We start from the raw sequence: 21,742 nt of genomic DNA, 5'->3' as shown, positions 1-21,742 counted from the left end.
AAATGTGTATAACATGTCAGGAGATACCATATAAAATGCCTGGAATTGGCATAAATATTTGTGTATATTGATATTCATTAGAAAGGCCAAACATGTCCTTAGAAGGACACCCAGTTGCCTTTATGTGGAGCGGTGGAAATGTGGCACTGAGCCAGGAGAGTCTCTTTGTGTGTGTGTAGTCAGTAGGAAACACAAGGGGCCATGAAAGTGTGGTGCCATGGGGGGCCCATTGACCACCAGTGACCTGCAAACTCATCAACATGCCACTGTGTCACAGTGCAGCTACGGTTACTCCCCCACTGCTGGCCTGCTTTGTTTTCACGTGTGCTCGGTATGGGACTGTTTGTAACCTGGGCGGGGGACCAGATCACACATTACTTGGTTTCTTGGCTTCCAGAGATCCATCTAGTCAAAGACCTGACTCTTTGTAAGGCATCACACTGAGAAGACCAAAGTCTTGAACCAGAGCTCAAATACCTATTTTTCTCATGATCCAATACAATCTAAATGGCTTTAGGTATAAAAGTGTCCAAACTTCCAAAACACTCCAGTGAAGCGATTACTGATCTGCTTCCTTTTTAGCATGTACCAAACTCTAAACTACAATGTCTCTGTAACAATGCAAAATGCTGATCAAGACAAACACAATTCTCTATTTTTATTCAGTTTTTTTCTATTAATGAAGGTTGCAGTAATAGCCTAATGCCCTTGTGTATTTATTTTTTCTATTCTCAAAGTGTATGTGCTGCCTTAACCACCCCACTGTGGGATCAATGAAGTCTATTCAATTCTATTTCAAAATGCCTAAACAAACACTCTAAACTTGTGATTGCTCCTTTGCTCCACGAGTCTGTCGAGCTTTTCAAGTTTGCAGCCCGTTGTTGGGCTCATCTCTGCCCACAGAACGGAGGTCGGGCGGCTGGTGTCCTGGTGCAGCCACAACAACCTGGTGCTAAACACCCAGAAGACAACGGAGGTTCTTGTGGACTTTAGGAAGCACACAGCGCCACTCCGCCCCATAACCCTGTCTGACACTCCCATCCCGATGGTGGTCCCATGTAGCTTCCTGGCCACCATCATCACCCAAGACTTCAAGTAGGAGCCCACCACCTCCGTCATAAAAAAGGCCGAGCAGAGGATGAACTTCCTGAGGCAGCTGAAATTCAACCTACCAGCACAGTCGATGAGGCAGTCCTACACCGCAATCATCGAGTCATCCTCACCTCTTCAATCACCGTGTGGTATGCTGGAGCCATCACCAGGGACAAGAAGAAGCTGCAGCATGTCATGTGCTCTGATGAGGTCATTGGCTGCAAACTCCCCTCCATACAGGACCTGCACCCCACCAGGACATTGAGGCGTGCAGGTTGGATCACAGCTGACTTGTCTCACTCTGGACAGTCTTTTTGACTCTCTCCCATCTGGCTGGAGGCTCCGATCCATTCGGACCAGAACCTCTCGCCATAAGGACAGTTTCTTCCCCTCTGCTGTTGGTCTCATGAGCCACTCCAGTTGCTTGGTGCCAGTCACATGACCTGGTGTTGTGTTTGTACCTACACAGTAGCCGTTTCTCTAATTATTGCCACTTTATATTATTATTTTATCTTGATTATTTTCTTACTTCCTATATTTGCTTATCTTTTATTTGTATCCTTGTTTTTTTGCACCGAGTACCGCAGCAGTTTCCCAACGTTGTGATTCTCACACATATGGCATTAACAATTTCTGATTCTAATACCTGTGATGTTGACTGATCCCAGATCAGTGAAAGACAACACAATGGATGTAGGCGAAGCCTCTCCAGGAGCAACACACTTCTTTCGGGTAAGATGGTGTTTTCCAGGATGTCCAATAAACTTGACACCCTTTGGAACTGACACTTTAACATTAACCTACAAAAGAAGGAGAGAGGAAAACACAAATCAGCACCGACTGATCCCCCTTTACAGCCTACAATGACATCACATTTGTCAGGCCTCCCTCATATAGCGTGTTCTCTCAAAGCGCTGCAGGCAAAGGGGAGAATTATAAAATCACATGGCAAATTTTCCATGCTGCCTGACTAATGCTTCTCAGGCTCCCTTAAGGATTAGGTTGCACTCATTGTCCAATTTTCACAGGGTTCGGTGATGCAAAACCGTTTTCAAAAAACTGTTCTTTTTCTGCACGCTCCATAAAGTCATAAATAACTGAGCAGGAGATATAGGAATCACATGTTGCTGGACTGGACATCAAAGAAAGGGCCATTCTGGTTTGCATATTCACCAAACATGATGTTGGGGCAATGCACGCACAGGCCGTGCAAGGGGCTCATCAGCAAACATCATGATGTCAGCTGATTGGAGTGCAGGATGGACCCAGTTAAGGCCAGGACAGAACTTGGAGGAGCTCTTCAAAGTAAGGGCAAGGACATATTTTAGAGCCAATTCCAAATCTTGACAACAACCACCTTCTTTGGGAATTTTCACCATCTCTGGATCTTGAGGGTCCAGCGTTACTCTATTTACTTTGAACAAGAATCCTTTTTTTGCTCATCACATGCAGATCATAACAGTGACTTGTTGTCCAAAATCTTATGTTCAGTAACTGGAAATTCTCCCTTTAAAGGTGTGGAACACTCGTTTAATCAATACATTTGCAGTGGTCTCTAGTAGAAATGAATGCTGTGTAAATCGTTTGGGGGAAAAACACCATTTCCAGAAACTAAGTGAGCCGCATCACAGCTAAACTTCAGACGGCAGGTTTTGGAGTTTTATTTGCTGATATTTGAACATATTGCCTCAGATTAGATAACAGCAACGCGACTCTACCACTGACTTGCACTGTGGATGTTTAATCTCCACTAATAACACAAGTCTGGAGGAGCTTTCGCCATGTGATGAAGTTGCTAATGGTTAGCTTCTACTAGCAGAGACCTACTCTGCTGTTTCCTGGATGCTAAACCAACAACAGCTTTCCCCTTTGAGTCAAGATGGATGAGTCCATGAATGTTATGTGACAGCGTGACATTGGTCTGTCAGGTTTTTCAAATCCTAGAGTTTCATTGCTTATTTTCTATCCAGCTAATGCGGGAGATAGGTGTAGCAGACTATTTTCTTGTTCTGTCTGCATGAAAAATTCAACGTGATCAATTATAATCAGAAAATATATTTTTAATAGGGTTTTTCAGTATTCCACACCTCAATCTCAGGTTTTATGTTCATGTTTTTTCCAATTGTTTTATATGTGATAGCCAATGATTTTAAATCACATAACTCTTATCTACAATTAGTCAGAAAAAGCAGCTTACAGACAGACATAGATAGATAGATAGATAGATAGATAGATAGATAGATAGATAGATAGATAGATAGATAGATAGATAGATAGATAGATAGATAGATAGATAGATAGATAGATAGATAGATAGATAGATAGATAGATAGATAGATAGATAGATAGATAGATAGATAGATAGATAGATAGATAGATAGATAGATAGATAGATAGATAGATAGATAGATAGAAGGACGGACGGACGGACGGACGGACGGACGGACGGACGGACGGACGGACGGACGGACGGACAGACAGACAGACAGACAGACAGACAGACAGACAGACAGACAGACAGACAGACAGACAGACAGATAGATAGATAGATAGATAGATAGATAGATAGATGTTTTGTTACCTCAGAACAAGTAGGCAGGTAGTTGTAGACAGTGAGGGGAACTTTGGTCTGCTCCCCTCTGACTAAGCTGTAGGGCAGTGTGAAGTCAACGAAGAAGGGCTTAAAGGTTCGTAGCTCTGTCCTCTCCGCTAAACCCAGTCCTGTCTCCTCAGACAGACTGATGGCCTCTGTGACCCATGAGGTGATTGAATCTGGTACATCCAGCTGCAGCTCAGCCTCCCCAGTTTCAGAGCTGTTGGTGACACACGGAGCTACAGCTAAAACTGATACATGACGTGAGAAAAAGATGACACAATCAACAACACAGTATTCTTCTACAAATTCTGCTTCGATGAAACATCTGTGTCAACATCTGTATCAAGGGCAAACAATGAGATGGACAGATGTGAGAGACGCTCAGGTGATGACCCAATCTGTTCCTATGAATGAAATGCACTAAGATTGTTCTTGGCAAAACTCCGTTTCTGTTGGTCTTGGAAATGTTTTGTGGCATAATAAACCCTAAAAACCCTGAAATCCATGCACCCTGTTTTTTAATCAGAGTGGCTGAAAAGCCACACTAAAATACTTTTAGGAAAATCTGAGGTAGGATTTAGAGGTGCGGTCCTACCAAAGAAATTCATTACACAGAAATGTACAGGTTATTTATTTCACATTGACTGAAAATCTGCAACATCAACTTTTCCAGGTACAGAACCGTTAAACATCCTCTCTCTCCCAAAAAATAAAACGTTTGTTTAATCACAATTTTTCCCCAAATTCTCTGTTCTTTCTCTTACATTAATGTTTTTCTTTTTATTATTTTATTGTCTGACCCCAGTCGGGTCATACCAAAGACTTTAAAAATGGGACCCCATGCCTCCCTGCTTCACCCTCAGCTTTAGGGGTTTGGATTGGGGGATTAAACCACCAAATAGTGCCCGAGCGCAGCCACTGCTGCAGCTCACCGCTCCCTATGCGGCTGGGTAAAATGTGGAGATGTAATTTCACCAGTGTGTTATGATGACTAATGGGACTTAAAATTGTTTCTCTGATGATTGCATCTTGCGCTCATTTTCCCCCTCACTTCATCAGAAGTCTCTGAAAATATGTGTCTTATTGTTAGTCCGTATTTTTATTTCTTTATTTATTTTTTGCTCCTTCAAGTCTGTCAGGAATCTGACTGAATCCCATAAAGTTTCATCTGGGTTAAGCTATAAACACGTGCACACACGAAAAGGAAATCAAAACATTAATATACCTGACGTTGAGGCAGTGCCACACCCACGTCTCTGGGAAAAACGTACGCCTCTGCTTCTCAGATCTCCATCAAAAACACAAAAGAAGATCAGTTAAACAGTAGAACATTTCATTTTGAAAAACAGTTCAGCTTTATAAAATAAGATTTAAAAAAAAGCAAACATCTAATGTGTGCAAATAAACTGCTAGCAAGAAGGGACCCTGACACTGTGGCTCCACCCACACCTACGCAAAAAAAATATTTCTAAGAAAGTAGAAAAATTAATTATTTTGACATTTTATCGTATTTTTAGTCTAATAAGAAAATAAATTCTTCTCTAGAAAAATAAAATTACTTTAAAAAAGTTAATTATTCTTAAATATGATCAAAATGTCCTTGTTTTGTGTAAAGAAAATCTGCTAATGGGTTAAGCACAATTAGCAAAATAATCTAATTTTAAGTTTATTTGCTAGTTTTAACCCTCCCACTGTCCTAATGAGTGTGACCCCGCGAGGAAAGTTGACCCTTGAGCAGGGTTGATGGTTCATCCCGTGGGTCCATGTGGCAGGGGTGAGGAGTGAGCACCACCTCACCCCTGCCACATGGACCTCAAGGGATAAATCATCAATCCTGCTCAATGGTCAACTTTCCTCGCGGGGTCACCCATAAAGACAGTGGGAGGGCTATCATTTCTAGACAAGCATATTGTGCTTACCCCATTGGCAGAATTCCTTTACTCAAAACAAGGACATTTTGATCATATTTAAGAACAATTACCTTATTTTAAGTAATTTTTCTAGAGAAGAATTTATTTTCCATGTAAACAAAATCAAAAGATAAAATATCTAAAAATGAGGATTTTTTACTTTCTTAGAAGACAAACGCAAACATCCCAACAGACCTGGTGGTGGAGCGGGAGTGTGTTGCAGCCACCAGGGTGGAAGTATGCGGCTGAACAACCTCATCTGTGTACATGCCTCCGCTCTGCCGGTGGTTTAAACTCACCATGTCTGTCATCACCACCAGCCCTGTTTCCTGCAGAGACATGAACACTTTCTAAAGCAGTCATTTTTATTAGTGTAACATCATTGTAATCCCTATAACTGTGTCCCCACTGTGAAAGCAAAGCGTGCATCCTTAGTGATGTCCCAGTGCCAAGGGAACACAGAGGACCGCCTGCGTCTCTTGGATGACAGCCCGGGCCACCACACATGCCCGTCCTCCTTTGGAATGCCGAAAGAATCCGAGACGTCAAATTCGGCAAGTTCTTTAAACACCTGCACAGTGAAAACAAAACACATAGAACAACAGTGTAAATTGTTGAACTCTAATAAGAAAATCTGAGAAAATTACTTTGAATTAGGTTTATGTTTATTCATTTGGCAGATGCTTTTATCCAAAGCAACGTACAATTGTGAATCTATAGGGTATGATGTGTTTTGAGGGGAAAACCGGAGTTCCCAGAGGAAACCCACGCATGCAGCCGAGTTTCAAACCTGCAACATCCTTGCTGCGTGGTAACAGTGCTAAAAACTGCGCCACCGCGCAGTAATAATTGTACCTGAAGGTAGAGAATAATAAATTAATCAAACTGTTTGAAAAGTTTATAAAAGGTGACAAACCTTGTCTGGACTTAGCTGAAAGTCCCGCTTTAACAAGTAAAGACTTTTATCCACAGAAGCCACACAAACACACGAGCCCCTCTCACCCCGAACACGGAGGATCACCGGGTCTCCAGGCATGGTCTCATTAGTGGACAAAGACACAGAAATCTGCAACAAAAGACAATAGTTAAGTACAGACACAACAAATCTAGCAAGACAAACATGAATATTACATCAGACTTTTAAACTATTGTGTACACTACAAAAACAAATTTATAAGAAAGTAAAATTATTTTATTATAATATTTTTTTTAGATATTTTCCAAATTTTTAGTCTGAAAAGAAAAATAATTCTTCTCTAGAAAATTTGCATTACTTAAAACTGTATTTGCTTGTGCTTATTTTTTAAATTTTGAATGAAATAAAAGTAAGATAAAATAAACAAAAGTAAACAATATAAAAATTCTTAAATATGATGCAAACTTTCTTGCCAATGGGGCACACATATGTTGCACAGCTACTATTCTTCAAACTAGAAGAAGAAGAAAATATCATTCTATAGCGTCTCGCAAGATAAAAATCACGAGGCGCTTCACAAAAAATGTAAAAATATGAAAAATTATTTGGAAAATGGTTAAAAATATATTTAAAATGAGCAAAAAATAGACAACTGTTATTTAAAAAATGTAAAGAAAGAGAGAGTGAATAGGAAAGAGGGAAATCAGAGGATCCTGAGGAAGGTGGAATAGGTGGGGAGAGCAGAATAAAGAGAGAGTGGTGAAGAAGGTCACACCAAAACCAGCCTGAACAAGTGAGTTTTCAGCTGCTTTTTAAAGGAGTCCACTGAGTCCACTGATCTCAGACTCAGGGGAGAGAGTTCCAGAGTCTGGGGGCCACAGCAGCAAACGATCTGTCACCTTTGGTCTTTAGCCTGGTGCGCTGCACAACCAGTAGGCTTTGATCACTGGACCTCAGGGACCTGCTGGGGGTGTAGGGACTAAGATCACCAATGTAAGATGGTGCTTGTCCATGTAAGGCCCTATAGACCAGAACCAGGATCTTGAAATGAACCCTGAAGTTGAATGGCAGCCAGTAAAGCTGGATTAGAAGCGGGGTGATGTGGGTGTGTTTGGAGGACTTGGTCAGAAGCCGAGCACAGGCATTCTGAACCACCTGTAGACGGTTCTAGTACTAGTAAAACTAGTAAAATATTTTAAATGAGCTAATTCTAAGAATTCTAGCCAAGCAACTTTTGCTTACCCCATTGGCAGATTTATTTGACTGAAAACAAGAATATTTACCTCATTTTAAATAACACTTTTTCTAGAGAAGAATCTTTATCTTCTTAGACAAAAAATAAAATAAAAATGTATAAAATTTGGCTTTTGACTTACTTAGAAATTAGTTTTTGCAGTGTATTGACTTTTTTCAGACCTAATTGTTGGTCAATCTGAAATAACAACTACTGTTATTATCATTTTACATAATAACTTTCTAAGTATTTTATAAACAAATTTTCACTGGTTGGAAGTGTTGAAAGGTTAGCATAGGTAGGATATTTTTGTGTTAAGCACCATTTATCTTTTAACATGAAGAGATTACACTAAACAATATAACAAAATTCTTAAAAACCATTAAAAGGAGGGCTTGGTGTGAGTCAGCCATAAACTTTCACACATCCACGCTATTTCTCACCAACACACAGTCACAAATTAGCCTCGTTAATCGCTTCACTGCCCTCCTTTCACCAATCTGTAACCTGTCATCGTCTCCTGTCATGACCCTACTAATCCGTCTGTAGCCTGCATGGCTGCAGTCTCATCCTGCACGCATGCACGCACACACACACACAGTTGTAAGGGCATACCAGAGAGCTGTAAATACTTCAGGGAGTTAACTCCACCTAATTCAGGCAGGAACTTGGGAGCGCTCTTGGGCCAACACAGCTGTTTGTTTACAGATATTACACCATGGTGTAATGGCTGGTGCATGGATACTTAGGCTCAGCTCCAAAATGTATACAGTGAGTCCACCCTTTTCCAGCTTTTAATAAATACTTACATTAAAAGAAACACAAAACTCCACGATCCACAAACATCAATGTTTTTGGCAGACTTGCAGCACAGCAACCACTTTCCTATCTTAAAATGCCAAAAGAGTATTTCTTTAGATAATTTGCTTGATAAAAATAAAAATATTTCTGTTTCCCAACCTGGTTCTCAAACTCTGGCTGGACAGAGATTTGCAGACTGTCTGTTACACCTTCACCATTTTCTCTCACGTAGTAGACAAGCATGCGGCTGAGGGGTGCCATGCTGTGACTAACAGGAAAACGCAGGAAGGAAACACAGGTGTCCATCTCAGCCTGAGAGGAAGAGCCTGCAACACCAGATAGAGTGAGAAAAAAAAGAAAGTGGAAGTGAAACAATCGGCACGAGATGGCAGGGTTCTCTTAGAAACACAATTTCATAAGATATAATAAAATATAAAGCAGTATAATATATAACAAAATACAATTAGAAACTATGCTTAATGAGACTATTCAATGGTATGTGACGTGATGCAATGCAACATCTGATATTATGTGATGAGGTGTAATACTATACAATAAGATACAATATGATAGGATGTAGTAGGATGTGATGCAATATGGTCAAAACAACAAGATATGATCCCATGATGGGACAAGATCCAATGCAGTACGCCACAACACAGTCCAATATGAAGAAATCCAATGAGATGTAATAGGACACGAAACAATGCATCATTATACAATACAATACTATATCACGCATCATGATATGGCGCAATATGATACAACTGATCGGATAAAATACGATATGGTAAAACATAAGTTGCAATGCGGCACATTACAATACGGTACGAAACAATTGAAAATGACATGATACAATTCACTGCAACACTACATGAAACAAAACACTATGATATATTTTGTGATAAGATACCATATGGCAAGAGTTAACCTCCACAATTGCACGTCAGGCACAAGCTTGTAATCAGCATTCACATCTAGTCGTGTTTTATGCATTTTTATTTTGGCGGTGCAACTATGGCCGGTATTTGTGTCTCAATATGTTGATAATGATTGACGGCAACTCTGGTCGATCAACATCAACGAATTGAGCATCACTGCACTGCGCAATGTAATACGATCCAATACAGTACGATGCAATGTCATGAGATGTGATGCATTATAATATGATACAATATGATATGGCGCAATGTATATTTTATTGTCTCATTGAGGGAACTGCTTTAAATTCGCTGCTGTCCTAATACTTTCCCTTGTACAAAAGATCTATATGTGGGTAATTTAGCAAAACTACACAATACAATGTACTTTAATTAAAGGATGCTGCATTACAATGACTACTGACTTATTTTTTGTCTATTTGATAAATTGGTCTACTGACTTAGAAAATTGATTTCAACACGTGGAATAAGAAGAAATGCATCCACGCACTGTCAGAGGTAGAAGGAGGGAGGTGGGTGGCAACGTTCTTATCAAAGATCACTGTAGCTCGTTTTCCTCGATGTGAGGTTGTCAGGTTGGCTGACTGTTTGCCCGATAGAACGATGTTTCCCCTGGATGTCACCTCAAAGTGCAAAGTGACATTACAGGGACAAGTTGATTTGAGGGCCACTTCAGCCTCTTGGCCAACCTTAATTCATGTACAGAAAAAACAAATCACATTACAAATATCAAAACTTGTTATGTATTTCAAATAAATTACAATCAAATAAAGATCAACACTGAATTTGGTAATTTTTCCAAATTTTAGACCAAAAAAAAAAAGGCAAACCATACTCTAAGAGGGGCGCTGGGACTCTGGATCTGGATGTGACACCTACTTGGAGAGTACCAACTACTAATGAACAGGTAGTTAGGCAAGTACTGGTCTCCCACTGTCTTGTTGTCAATAGATGTCACCTTGGTCTAGTTAAAAGAAAACATGTTTTCTTTATAGTTTTCAGCATCTTTTTGTTTGTATCATAAACACGGGAAACTACTGTTACTCATCACTGACCTCAAGCCAGACATACTGAGCAACAGTTGGGATGGAGGGGATCTCAAAGGCTGCTTGGCCATCCTTTGAGATCAGCTCACTGATGTAGACGTTGTCCCTTGGAGTCAGCTCTGCTTTAATGCGCACCATCACTCCATCAGCTGGGCTCCCATCAGGATAGGTAACCTCAATCTATAGGGAAGAAATAAAGGAAGCTATAAACGTTAACATGTATCAGACAGTTTGTGCATTCAGTATCAGTAACTCTGCTGTAAGTCTTACCTTCCCATTGTAAGGCAGGCCAGGCTTAAACTGTTTACGAGTATCTTTAGAGTATTTGATGTCAATGAGCTGTTTGTGAACCGGAGTTGAATCATCAAATGAGGTTTGCCTGCTTCCATCGATGCTCGTCACTGATGCCCAAATGCTAACGCTGCCCCTGAAGTGATCAGCCACATCCAACGGCATCATGTCTTTGACACACAAACTGAAATTTGCAGAGCCTTTGATCTGACAAAAGAACACATTCCATAGTATACTTGGATTGGTATGTTTTCCTTCCAAAGATGGAAGTTACAAGATCTTACCAAGATACAATCACAAAATAATTTCTTACATCTTAAATGCAGTCAGGGAAAAATGTCTTTGAACCCCGGCTTATTTAGTACGTTTGTCCATTAACAAAGAAATTATCTCTGACCGACCAACAGCCAAACATCCATAATCATGCCCTTCAAATAATAATGCATTTCAAATAATAATGCATTTCAAAAACATAATTAATTTGCATTTTCATTAATGAAATAATAATTTGATCCCTTTACAAAATGTGCTTTAGTACTTGGTGACAAAACCGTTGTTGGCAGTCACAAAGGTCAGACGTATCTTGGAGTTTTTCACACATCTCAGGAGCGATTGGTGGCTGATGTGTGGCAACTTGAATCTTCAGCTCCCTCCAAAGATTTTCTACAGGATTGAGGTCTGGAGTCCGATTAGGCCTCTCCAAGAACTTAATATGCGTATTCGTGAGTCAATCTTTTGTTGCCTTGGCTGTTTGTTTTGGGTTATTGCCATGCTGGGATACCCGCCTACGACCCATTTTCAATGCCTTGGCTGAGGTAAGAAGGTTCTCACCCTACATCTAACAGTACATGGCCTCATCCATCCTCCCTTTGATATGGTGGAGTTTCCCTGTCCCCTTGGCAGAACCCCCACCCTAATAAAAGCTTAATTTTTCCATCTCCACATTTGACAGTAGAGGCAGTGTTATTGGAGTCGACGGCAATCACCTCCTCCATGCATGAGTTGATGCCCATCCATCCATCATTGTCTGCTTGTCCAGACTCAGGTCACGGGGCAGCAGCCTAAGCAGAAAAGCCCAGACTTCCCTCTCCCCAGTGCCAGCCCTTCCAGGGGAATCCCAAGGCATTTCCTGGCCAGCCAAGAGACATAGTCCCTCCAGCGTGTCCTGGGTCGCCCCTTAGGCCTCCTCCCGGTTGGATGCGCTCAAAAAACCTCACCAGGGAAGACGTCCAGGATGCCTAATCAGATGCCTGAGCCAACTCAACTGGCTCCTCTCGATGTGAAGGCGGCCGGTCTACTCCGAGCCCCTCCCGCATGACCGAGCTTCTCACCCTAAATCTCTAAGGGAGAGTCCAGCCACCCTGTGGAGAAAACTAATTTCAGCAGCTTGTATCCACGATCTCATTCTTTCAGTCACTACCCAAAGCTCGTGACCATAGGTGAGGGTAGGAACGTAGATTGACTGATAAATCGAGAGCCTCACCTTCTGGCTCAGCTTTCTCTTCACCACAACAGACAGGTACAACGCCTGCATCACTGCAGACGCTGCATCAAGCCACCTATTGATCTTGTGCTCTATCTTTCCCTCACTTGTGAATAAGACCCTGAGACACTTAAACTTCTCCACTTGAGGCAGGACCTAATCCCTGACCTGGAGGTAATGCTAAAAAGCTTAATTTTTGTCTGATCTGACCACCACCCTTTCAGCCAGTTTTCCTCTAAACCGGGGGTCGGCAACCCGCGGCTCTGGAGCCGCATGCGGCTCTTCCATCCATCTGATGCGGCTCTCTGTGCTTGTAAAATAATGAATGGATATTTAAATAAAATGATTTATATTTTACTGCATTAATTTTACGTCTGTATGCCAATTCTAAATGTTAAGATTGTCTGCTTAAACCTGAACAGTTCCAACCCGGTCTTACTGTGAGACCGGGTTGACGGGTCATGCTTGTGCGTAATCAACGGCGCTTTCTGAGCTCACGAGGATGTGAGATTGTGGGATTCTCCTCAGACGGCTCCTGGATGTGTCACCACATTGGAGACAGGAACAAGCGCTATTCAGCCAAAGTTTCATAATCAGGGAACATTTTCTAAGTGACAAGTCTCGCTTCAGTCGGAGGAATCTTCCTGCATGCGCTCTGGTTCTGCGACGCGCTCCAAGCCCCTCTCCACATCTTCAGCTCGCTGTGCACCGTACGTACGTGCTGACAGTGAGCTGCGCTGAGCAGTGTCCAGCTCAGATCTTCAGAAGGAAATCTTTTCTTGAGTGATTTAGCTACATCTGCGATGTGCGAAACGAATAAAATGTCATTTCGTCTGCATGTGTCTGGGTAATTCTTTCTATTCTTCCTCCGTCAAAATAAACGGTCAAATACGGGAACTGTCCGGTCAGCACAACGCAAGCCCTGCTTTTAACTGTTCTGTTTTCTTGTGAAAATTGTTGCAAAGAGATATAATTTAACTTGATTACCACCAGAGCCTGTGCCGTTATCTCCGTCACTGTAAATGACGGAAAAACAAAATGATCGGATCCTTTTCTGACCTTCCCCACCTACAAAGTTTAATTACAACAATCAAACGTGACAGAGTCTGGATTTGTATTCTGAACAGTCTAAACATGTTTTAAAAAGAAATGTATGACAAAAGTGGCACCTGCTCAGTAAAACCACCAACAAGGTGAAGAATATCAAAATATTGTCGGCAGAGACGGGCTACAACTTCTGGATCCACTTTATATAAATCGTTTTATTGATTATCGTCTTATGAAAGATAACTTTGACGTACACGAGCGACCAGTACTGGCTGCTGTCACCTGTTGTGATTGGTTAAAGCAGCTCTCTGCTGTATGAGGGTAGGCCCCGCCCACAACGCCGCGGCTGCTGTGGCTCCCAGTGTTTTCTTTACTGTGGGAAACGGGTAATAATGGCTCTTTGATGGGAACAGGTTGCCGACCCCTGCTCTAAAACATTTGGATATTCAGTGGCAAACTTCAAACATGCCTGTTCGTGGGCTTTCTTGAGCAGGGGAACCTTGTGGGCACTGCAGGATTTCCATCCTTCACAGCGTAGTGCGAAGTTTTCTTGGTGACTATGGTCCTAGCTGCCTTGTGATCATTGACAAGTTCCTCCTGAATGATTCTGGGCTGGTTCCACAACATTCTTTTTGTCACAGAAACTCCACAAGGTGAGATCTTGCATGGAACCCCAGCCCGAGGGAGACTGAATGTAATTTTATGGTTCTCCTACTCGCAATAGTCTTGTAGCAGTCTTTTAGCTTTGGAAAGGTTCACAGTCTTGTACCTGAAAGCTCTTTCTTCTTACCCATGGTGCAAAGTTTGAAACCTGGATAAATTGACTGCTTCTATGGACATGCGTCTTTTATACTGGTGTCAGCTTGTTTCATGTAAAAATTACTCCTCGGAGCCAAAAATCCTACTGATTGATGGAGGATCAAATACCTTTGCTTGTTTCATTCGCGAAAGAGCAAAATTTTTGAAATGTGTTACACTGGAATTGTTTTGTTATTTTTCCATCACTCTTTCAATGTAATGAGTTTTGTGTATTTCAATATAATATTCAGTTATAATATGTGCCATTTAACAGGAGAATAAAAGACTGACCTCCATGATTTTAATAACAGGATGTCCCATCTCATGTCTGTAGTAGCCGACTCCATTAACAGTCATGTTCACTGTCAACTTCCCAGTGACTGGTTTACCAAAAGTATACCTGTATAAAAAACATTGACGTAGAGATTAACTTGGAAAATGTTTTATTGTTATTTCAGATGGTATAAAGACTAATGGTTTTTCAAAATAGGGCATGCCAAGAAAAAACATCAATGGAAACTTTAAAGGTCATTTATCAAAAGAAAACATTCAATTTTGGTTTGACTTTGGTCCTATCTCATACATCTGTACTCTAAGTAGCATACCTGGCTGTGACAGTGGCCTGTTCACATGAGCTGAGATCACGGATGTAACGTGGTGGATCAATCACCAACTCAAACTTGGGCATCACTGTAATTAAAACAACACATTGTCTTTTGTTTTGAATTCATCACTGTAATTAAAACAACACATTGTCTTTTGTTTTGAATTCATCAATTTTCAGTGGTTGTTTTTACTGCTTGAGATGCATAAACTACTGTACATGTGGACGTTTTATTGGAATAAAGTGTCCAATAAAAACATATTTATTAACTTAAAAAACAATCTCCGCTTGACTAATAGATGATATAAAGTATATTATATATCATAAACTCTAAATGGGGTCTGTGGCACAAATGAAATAAAAATTGACACATTTCACTAAACCAGGTGTATTCAATTAGTTTTTTTGTTGGGTCAAACTGTCACAATGCCTTTGTCAGCGGGCTGCTCATTTACATGTACTCCATCTCTTGTAATGTACCACTGTTTTTCCTTTTAGTCGGTATGCATGCAATTCGGAGAGATGTTGTTGTAGCTTTCTAAGTGAAAATCGCAAAACTTTGCTGGTAGTTTAGAGTCTGTGTCTTTATTTTTGTCCCCTTGTATTCTCTTTCTATCAAACAGATGGAGTGACGGGCAAGACGCATGGGTTTTCCCTCAGCATTTTTTATGCGTACAATTTTCTATTTTCACGGTCAACCTTGCATCTCCTCTTTTGGATGTGACTTGTTTTCTCAAGAAACTGCTGTTGTAAACTTTCCACCAGCAGCATAAACAGCGGCGCTACATTCCTTAAAATGTCAAATGTTGTACTTACAATTAAAGGTGCATTATGTAGAAATGAAGTAAAAAGGGCATCCTGTAGTAAATGTTGGTTACTGCAACCACTTTAAACAACTTTGGAGCTTTTTGCCAGTTGTCGTCAAATTACCATTGTGGGTGCTGCAGCATTAGCTCACAGGAGACACGGCAACCCCACACTCACTGATGGTAAACAGTAGTTACATCCCCCCCCCCCCCTTTATTTTGAAAGGAGAAAAACTGACAATAATATGGAATGTTTCAGTATAACTTTCCTTCCAAAATGGCTGAAACATTGGACTCTTTTGGGGTTTTCTCTAGCTATATTCTTATATACTGTCCCTTTAAGTCGCAGCTATAAAACAAATAATTTACTAAGTGGTATGTGGACAATGGGCTGGCCCAAAATGACAGATGGGCCAGTTCTGGCCCTTGAGCCACCTATTGAATAGGGCTGCACTAAACCATGAGGCACAACATTAAAAAATAACCCAATATTACACAATCCATTACCATACTTCTGCACTTCAAACGACTTATTGTAGGTGTGGCCCTGCACTTCCACAAAGATAAACCACTCTCCAAACACGGGCTGGTCAGACAGCGGGAAACTCATGTTCACAATCCCTAAGATGGACAAAAACATCATCATTTATCTTATACTGTGAAGTTTTTTTAAAGTCCAAACTGTAACTAAATCAATTCACATGAGTTATTTGAATAAATGTACAATAACTAATGAATAACAATGCAGTAAACAGCTTACCACAGCAAACGGGTTTAACATCTTTCCATTGAATCATCCGTGATCCTCTTGGATCCTAAAAGATAAAACCAGGTTAAAGGCACTTACTCCATCTATTTTTCAACTTATTCAGGGACACAGGAGGCTGTTTCAGCTGTTACTAACATTCAGTTTAACTAATGAAATTGGTTTACATTTTTGAACTTTGTTTGAGCCCAAGGCATGACGCCTGACTAGTGCCAAAAGACCTTTTCAACTTCTTCTCAGGTGACTCATCCGTGAACTTTCAGCTAACTTTTATGTAAAATTCATCGAACACGTTCTACACCCAAGACGCTCATTTGTCTCACAACAATCTAAAAATATCAAATCAGTGGAGTGGAGATTGTAGAGTGAATAATAAAGACAAAATCAAGACAAGAGGTTCCTTTCATGTTGTTTATCCCTGTGCTGTTCAAAGAACACCCTGTTATCGAGTTGAGCTGCCTCCACTCCTTCTCTTTAATCTCAAATCAGGCTGAAAACTAAAATTGCCACTGTCCCCCTTGCTGAAGTGGCTCTGCCAAACCCGGGTGGTCCAGTCAGTTTCCACTCACCAAAATATATGCATCAATCTGCAAAAAAAAAAAGGACACATTAAGTTTTAAGAACATGATTGAACATAAAAAGCCAACTGAGAAGCCCACACTCCATTAGACGTCATGTTTATTTGACAATCATCTCACTGTGAGAGTGAGCACTGACCTCTGCATGCAACAGACTTTTATAGCTGCGAACATCAATAAAGTGTATTTCAGCAGAGGAACACAGGATATTTGAATCCACTGCAAACATTCCAGTAGAAATGACTCAAACTTGGCCTCGGTAAATAGGTGACTGTTCACTCCGCTGCATTCAGGGCAGGATAGGACTCTCGTTTAAAATTAGCTCATTAAAAGTGAAAAGGTGTGTTCATGTTGATTACGATTAAATGTCGCAGGATCAGGGATGTGAAATTAATTCCTTGAAGGAATGCATTTCACCAGCTGCTTTTGGATCTGATTAGCTTTGGCTTAAATGAATAATTACCTTTGCATTAACTGGTCTCATGTCAGGTGTGACAGTGTAAACATTGATGAGCACTGAAGACAAAAAGAAAAAAAAACATGCCAATGTTAATAAAAGATATGGCATTCATCTTTTAGCCTTCACAACAAATAAAAAGTTCAATTTTTATTGTTTACTAAAATATAAAGAATTGTCTGACTTTTGGGAGCAATCCAAAATCTGTGTGTAAAACTAATCGCTCTATAACTCGCGCTTAAAAAAAGCACCTTTTATTTTCTGTATTTCTGTGATTATCTAATGAGCTACCAGTTGCACTATGAGGGAACCTTTATGTTTGGGTTTGTAGATGGGCTTGTCGGTCTGGATGAAGGCGGCTGTGCCCTTGCTCTCCACAGTGATGGTGGTGAAGTTGTGGAAAATGTAGCCTCCCTCTGTGAGGTGACGGTTTCCCCAGACCTTCAGCAAGGCCTGACCTCTCAGCCCAGAGGGAACCTGGGAACATGAACATATATGAGCAAAAGTTAAAGCAAGATAGACATGGGCTGGGTTTAAACAGAAGGGATCAGCTCAGAAATATTGGCTCAAGAACCATCCATCCATATTCCTCTACTTATCTGGAGTCGGGTCACGGGGGCATAAGCAGAGAGGCACAGACTTCCCCCCTCCCCAGCCACTTGGGCCAGCTCCTCCGGGGGAATCCTAAGGCGTTCCCTGGCCAGCTGAGAGACATAGTCCCTCCAGCGTGTCCTGGGTCTTCCCTTGGGTCTCCTCCCAGTTGGACGTGCTCAGAAAACCTCACCAGGGAGGTGTCCAGGAGGCATCCTAACTAGATGCCTGAGCCACCTCAACTGGCTCCTCTCAATGTGGAGAAGCATCAAATCTACTCTGAGCCCCTTCCGGAGGGCCGAGCTTCTCACCCTATCTCTAAGAGAGAGCCCAGACACCCTGCGGAGAAACCTCATTTTGGCCACTTATATCCACAATCTCATGACACTACCCAAAGCTCGTGACCATAGGTGAGGGTAGGAACATAGATAGACCGGTAAATCGAGAGCTTTGCCTTCAGGCCCAGCTCTCTCTTCACCACGACAGATCGGTACAACGCCCGCATCACTGCAGAAGCAGCACCAATCCACCTGTCGATCTCACGCTCCATCTTTCCCTCACACGTGAACAAGACCCTGAGATACTTAAACTCCTCCACCTGGGGGAGGACCTAAAGATCGCAATCGCAAAATGCAATTTCTAAGTATTCTTGTTGATTTTGTGTCTTTAATTAGAAAAAAAGACAAAAAGAAATGCACCAAAAGAGGAATACTATGAGAACGAGGGTGGATGTTACAATACAAGAGGGCGGAGGAGGGTGTTTGCGTTAAAGAATCCCTTCATGCAACATGGATTGATCTATTCCAGCCTTCGGGGGCGGTGGATCACACATGCACGTCAACAGCTGTTGTGTATTACACTGAAGCTGTTACCTTATTCCCACTGAAGGGGCAGAGAGAGAGATGTTGCATTACAAATAATGTTAGTGTTGATTTGCATGCTGCCTGAGGAAAGTGTGGACAACGAACTCCCAGCTTCACAGCTACTCACCTTCAGTTTGATGGTGCCTTTATCTAAAGCAAAAAGACAGGTGGAGAAACGTCAAAGTGAATTATTTTGCATCGCCTTAAACATTTCTTGTAATGTATCTTATGATTTGATGTGCTTGGAGGAGTTCGCTTCAGATCCAGCTGCAAGCCATCTCCATGCCATGCTATGCACAACTAGCCCCATCGATCAATGTTGTCAAACAAAGCACACACTGTATACAGGGAGGCTGGCGGGATGGGTTGAACTGATGCCTCCAGTTAAAAACAATGAAAACTGTTGCTGATAAGAACAGCAACATGTGTGTGTCCTTCCCTCTATAAGAGTATAATGTCTGACTTTTATATCATTTGGGTGAATAACTGATAATCATGTGGTTTGGTTTTGGAACTCAATGCTGTCTTTTCAATTTGTGCTACCGTAATTTACGATCAAGACTTTGCCCTCACCGAACACCGAGCTGTGGCCGTGAGCCACCGCCTGCCCCTTCACTGACAGCTGCGCGTGGGCCCGGGTCTCAGCTTTTGTGTTAAAGATGGTGATGCTCACACTCTCCACGAGCCCGGCGCGAAACACAGAGGGTGCAGTGACCAGGTAACCTCTGGCAGGAGAAGGAAAGCACAGAGACATGGACAAAAGGGAAGAAGGAAAGGACACAAATCAGGAACACTGATGAGAAAACAAACAGGATTAAGGAGGGGTCAGAGGTCAAATACAGAAGAGTAATGTGATAACACATAAAGAACATGAATATAACTCACTTCACGATTTAAGGTAAAAATTAGAGCAATATAAACACATCTAATCCCAGGTTGAGCGATAATTAATTTGGAACCTGGAACATGGTACTTGTTGACTTTAGCAAATGACTTTTCTACATGAGTGTTTGTTTTTCGTTGCTCCTGAAAGCACCCTGATGTTCTGGAATAAATGGGTCTCATTTCATTTAGTTTTACTTGTTTTCTTCTGAAGATACCAACTTTCTCCATCCATCAATCCGGGGCAGCAACCTAAGCAGGGAGGCCCAAACATCCCTCTCTCTAGCCACATGGGCTTCCGGGGGAATCCCAAGGTGTTCCCTGGCCAGCTGAGAGACATGGTTCCTCCAGCATGCCCTGGGTCTTACTTTAGGTCTCCTCCTGGTTGGACGTGTCTGGAAAACCTCACCTGGGAGGCATCCAGGAGTCATCCTAACCAGACGCCCGAGCTATACCTCAACTGGATCTTCTCGATGTGGAGGAGCAGCAGATCTACTCTGAATCCCTCTCTTCCCATCCTATTTCTAAGGGAAAGCCCAGACACCCTGCAGAGAAAACTCAAAAACTTGCTTGCTGTTTTTTTTGCATTTTGGTTCATTGCCTCATTAGAAATCATTGTACTGTGGGAAAAACCTGAAGATCACAGAAAAAAAGAACTGGGTAAAGCCCTGAGCACAAACCAACCCAACTACATGAGAGCAGGATCAGGTGGTTGGTGTTACAGCATTAGAGGCAGCTGAAATTACTGAGGGAGAGGGAGAGAGAGAGAGAGAGAGAGAGAGAGAGAGAGAGAGAGAGAGAGAGAGAGAGAGAGGAGAGAGAGAGAGCTGTGAGAAAATCCCTGGAAAACAAGGCTGCAGGAAGGAAGATAATGCGGGGAAATGGGCTGTTTGATCTTCAGTGAGTTTAGCTAACTCTTGGAAGAGCCAGAATCAGGCGGTGCTCATTTCAATCACATGGCTCACTGTACTCTACTTTTCTCCTCTGAAGGCTGAGAATCCCTGTGCCTGAGAGGGATTTATGCTCTCCTTTGTGAAACCTTCAAAATGCCATCACATGATTGATGCTGACAGCATTTTAGATTTTGAACACTCCTTTGCAAAAGAAAAAAAGTTGAATTTTGTTCACCCGCCCAATTCACGAGCACTCCACTTTGCAACTTATTTCTTCATGTAAAACTCATTCAGTTGCAGTTGTGACGTCAGAGTGCATAGGCCTATTTATATTTGTCACTATCACAGCACATACTGAGTCATGGGCTACCACAACAAAGTCAGCGGGGCAGGATGTCAAAGTGTGACTGCTCACAGGTCAATAACACACAACATGAGAGGATGTAGGGTCACTATGGGGGTCTTGTGACGACATCATTCTGTCCATCTCGCAGCACAATTAGGATAAAATAAAGATAACTTCGCTGATTTATCTCCATTAAGTGTACATTACTTACTGTTTGTCTTGCGCACAACTTCTGCTGGCATGGCAGAAGATCAAGGTCCAAACAAAACCAAAGTTTGTCCAAAACAGCCACAACATGCTGGCTTCAGTCAGCGAGCGCGCCTCCTATGAATGAGATTACTCCAAAGTCCGATGGAAGTCTAACGATCTGGTTCTAGACCCGTCTACCGATCTATGTATGCTGGCAGGACAGATAGGCGCCCAGTTTCATCCGGGACCGGAGTTGTTATCATCCCTCCTAAACAAATCTTGTTTTCCTCAGACTCCGCACAGAGCAGCTACACCAGTCCGCTCCCACCACCATGTGCCTTCTCCACCCGCCCCGCTTTCCTTCTCTCATATTTCAGCATCAGTTTGCTAGGTGTCCTCCCACTTTGGTTTGTTTGACCTTCTGAATCCAGTCGCTGCCGCTTGCGATGTTCAGTTCCGCGAGTCCGAAAACGAGATCAGCGGCACGCAGCGCGTCATGCAGAGGGGAATGCGCCTTCGGGGTGCAGGTCAGGACTTCAAGGCTGAAGTAAAACCCACATTTTAACACGACAAACTATTACATTTTTAGTTAAATGGCAGTTAAAACCAGAA

The 21,742-nt window shown here is 41.9% G+C and overlaps 1 protein-coding gene across 3 annotated transcripts in view; it reads right to left on the bottom strand.

Annotated features, from left to right (window-relative positions):
- The window catches only part of cpamd8 (C3 and PZP like alpha-2-macroglobulin domain containing 8), a 60,038-nt gene extending 38,589 nt beyond the window's left edge, over nt 1–21,449 (bottom strand). For 2 of the 3 annotated variants that reach the window (XM_015971415.3, XM_070553924.1), the window contains exons 1-21: nt 21,153–21,449; nt 19,394–19,545; nt 18,948–18,970; nt 17,678–17,843; nt 17,373–17,425; nt 16,901–16,918; nt 16,326–16,380; nt 16,073–16,186; nt 14,761–14,845; nt 14,447–14,555; nt 10,807–11,034; nt 10,546–10,716; nt 10,326–10,454; nt 9,981–10,179; nt 8,709–8,875; nt 6,515–6,664; nt 6,008–6,169; nt 5,794–5,927; nt 4,914–4,976; nt 3,674–3,905; nt 1,739–1,892 (exon numbers count right to left, since the gene is read on the bottom strand). In XM_015971415.3, coding sequence (XP_015826901.3) covers nt 1,739–1,892; nt 3,674–3,905; nt 4,914–4,976; nt 5,794–5,927; nt 6,008–6,169; nt 6,515–6,664; nt 8,709–8,875; nt 9,981–10,179; nt 10,326–10,454; nt 10,546–10,716; nt 10,807–11,034; nt 14,447–14,555; nt 14,761–14,845; nt 16,073–16,186; nt 16,326–16,380; nt 16,901–16,918; nt 17,373–17,425; nt 17,678–17,843; nt 18,948–18,970; nt 19,394–19,545; nt 21,153–21,238 — 2,650 coding nt within the window. In that variant the 5' untranslated portion in view covers nt 21,239–21,449. Of the gene's footprint in view, nt 1–1,738; nt 1,893–3,673; nt 3,906–4,913; nt 4,977–5,793; nt 5,928–6,007; nt 6,170–6,514; nt 6,665–8,708; nt 8,876–9,980; nt 10,180–10,325; nt 10,455–10,545; nt 10,717–10,806; nt 11,035–14,446; nt 14,556–14,760; nt 14,846–16,072; nt 16,187–16,325; nt 16,381–16,900; nt 16,919–17,372; nt 17,426–17,677; nt 17,844–18,947; nt 18,971–19,393; nt 19,546–21,152 lie in introns of those variants that run through there. The other variant, XM_054730084.2, reaches the window with a different exon arrangement.
- Nucleotides 21,450–21,742: the final 293 nt, after the last annotated feature.

This window comes from Nothobranchius furzeri, chromosome 8, assembly GCF_043380555.1.
Source record: "Nothobranchius furzeri strain GRZ-AD chromosome 8, NfurGRZ-RIMD1, whole genome shotgun sequence".
Taxonomy (NCBI): Eukaryota; Metazoa; Chordata; class Actinopteri; order Cyprinodontiformes; family Nothobranchiidae; genus Nothobranchius; species Nothobranchius furzeri.
The sequence above is the reverse complement of the archived record's forward strand: the minus strand, read 5'-3'. Positions and strand labels throughout refer to the sequence as shown.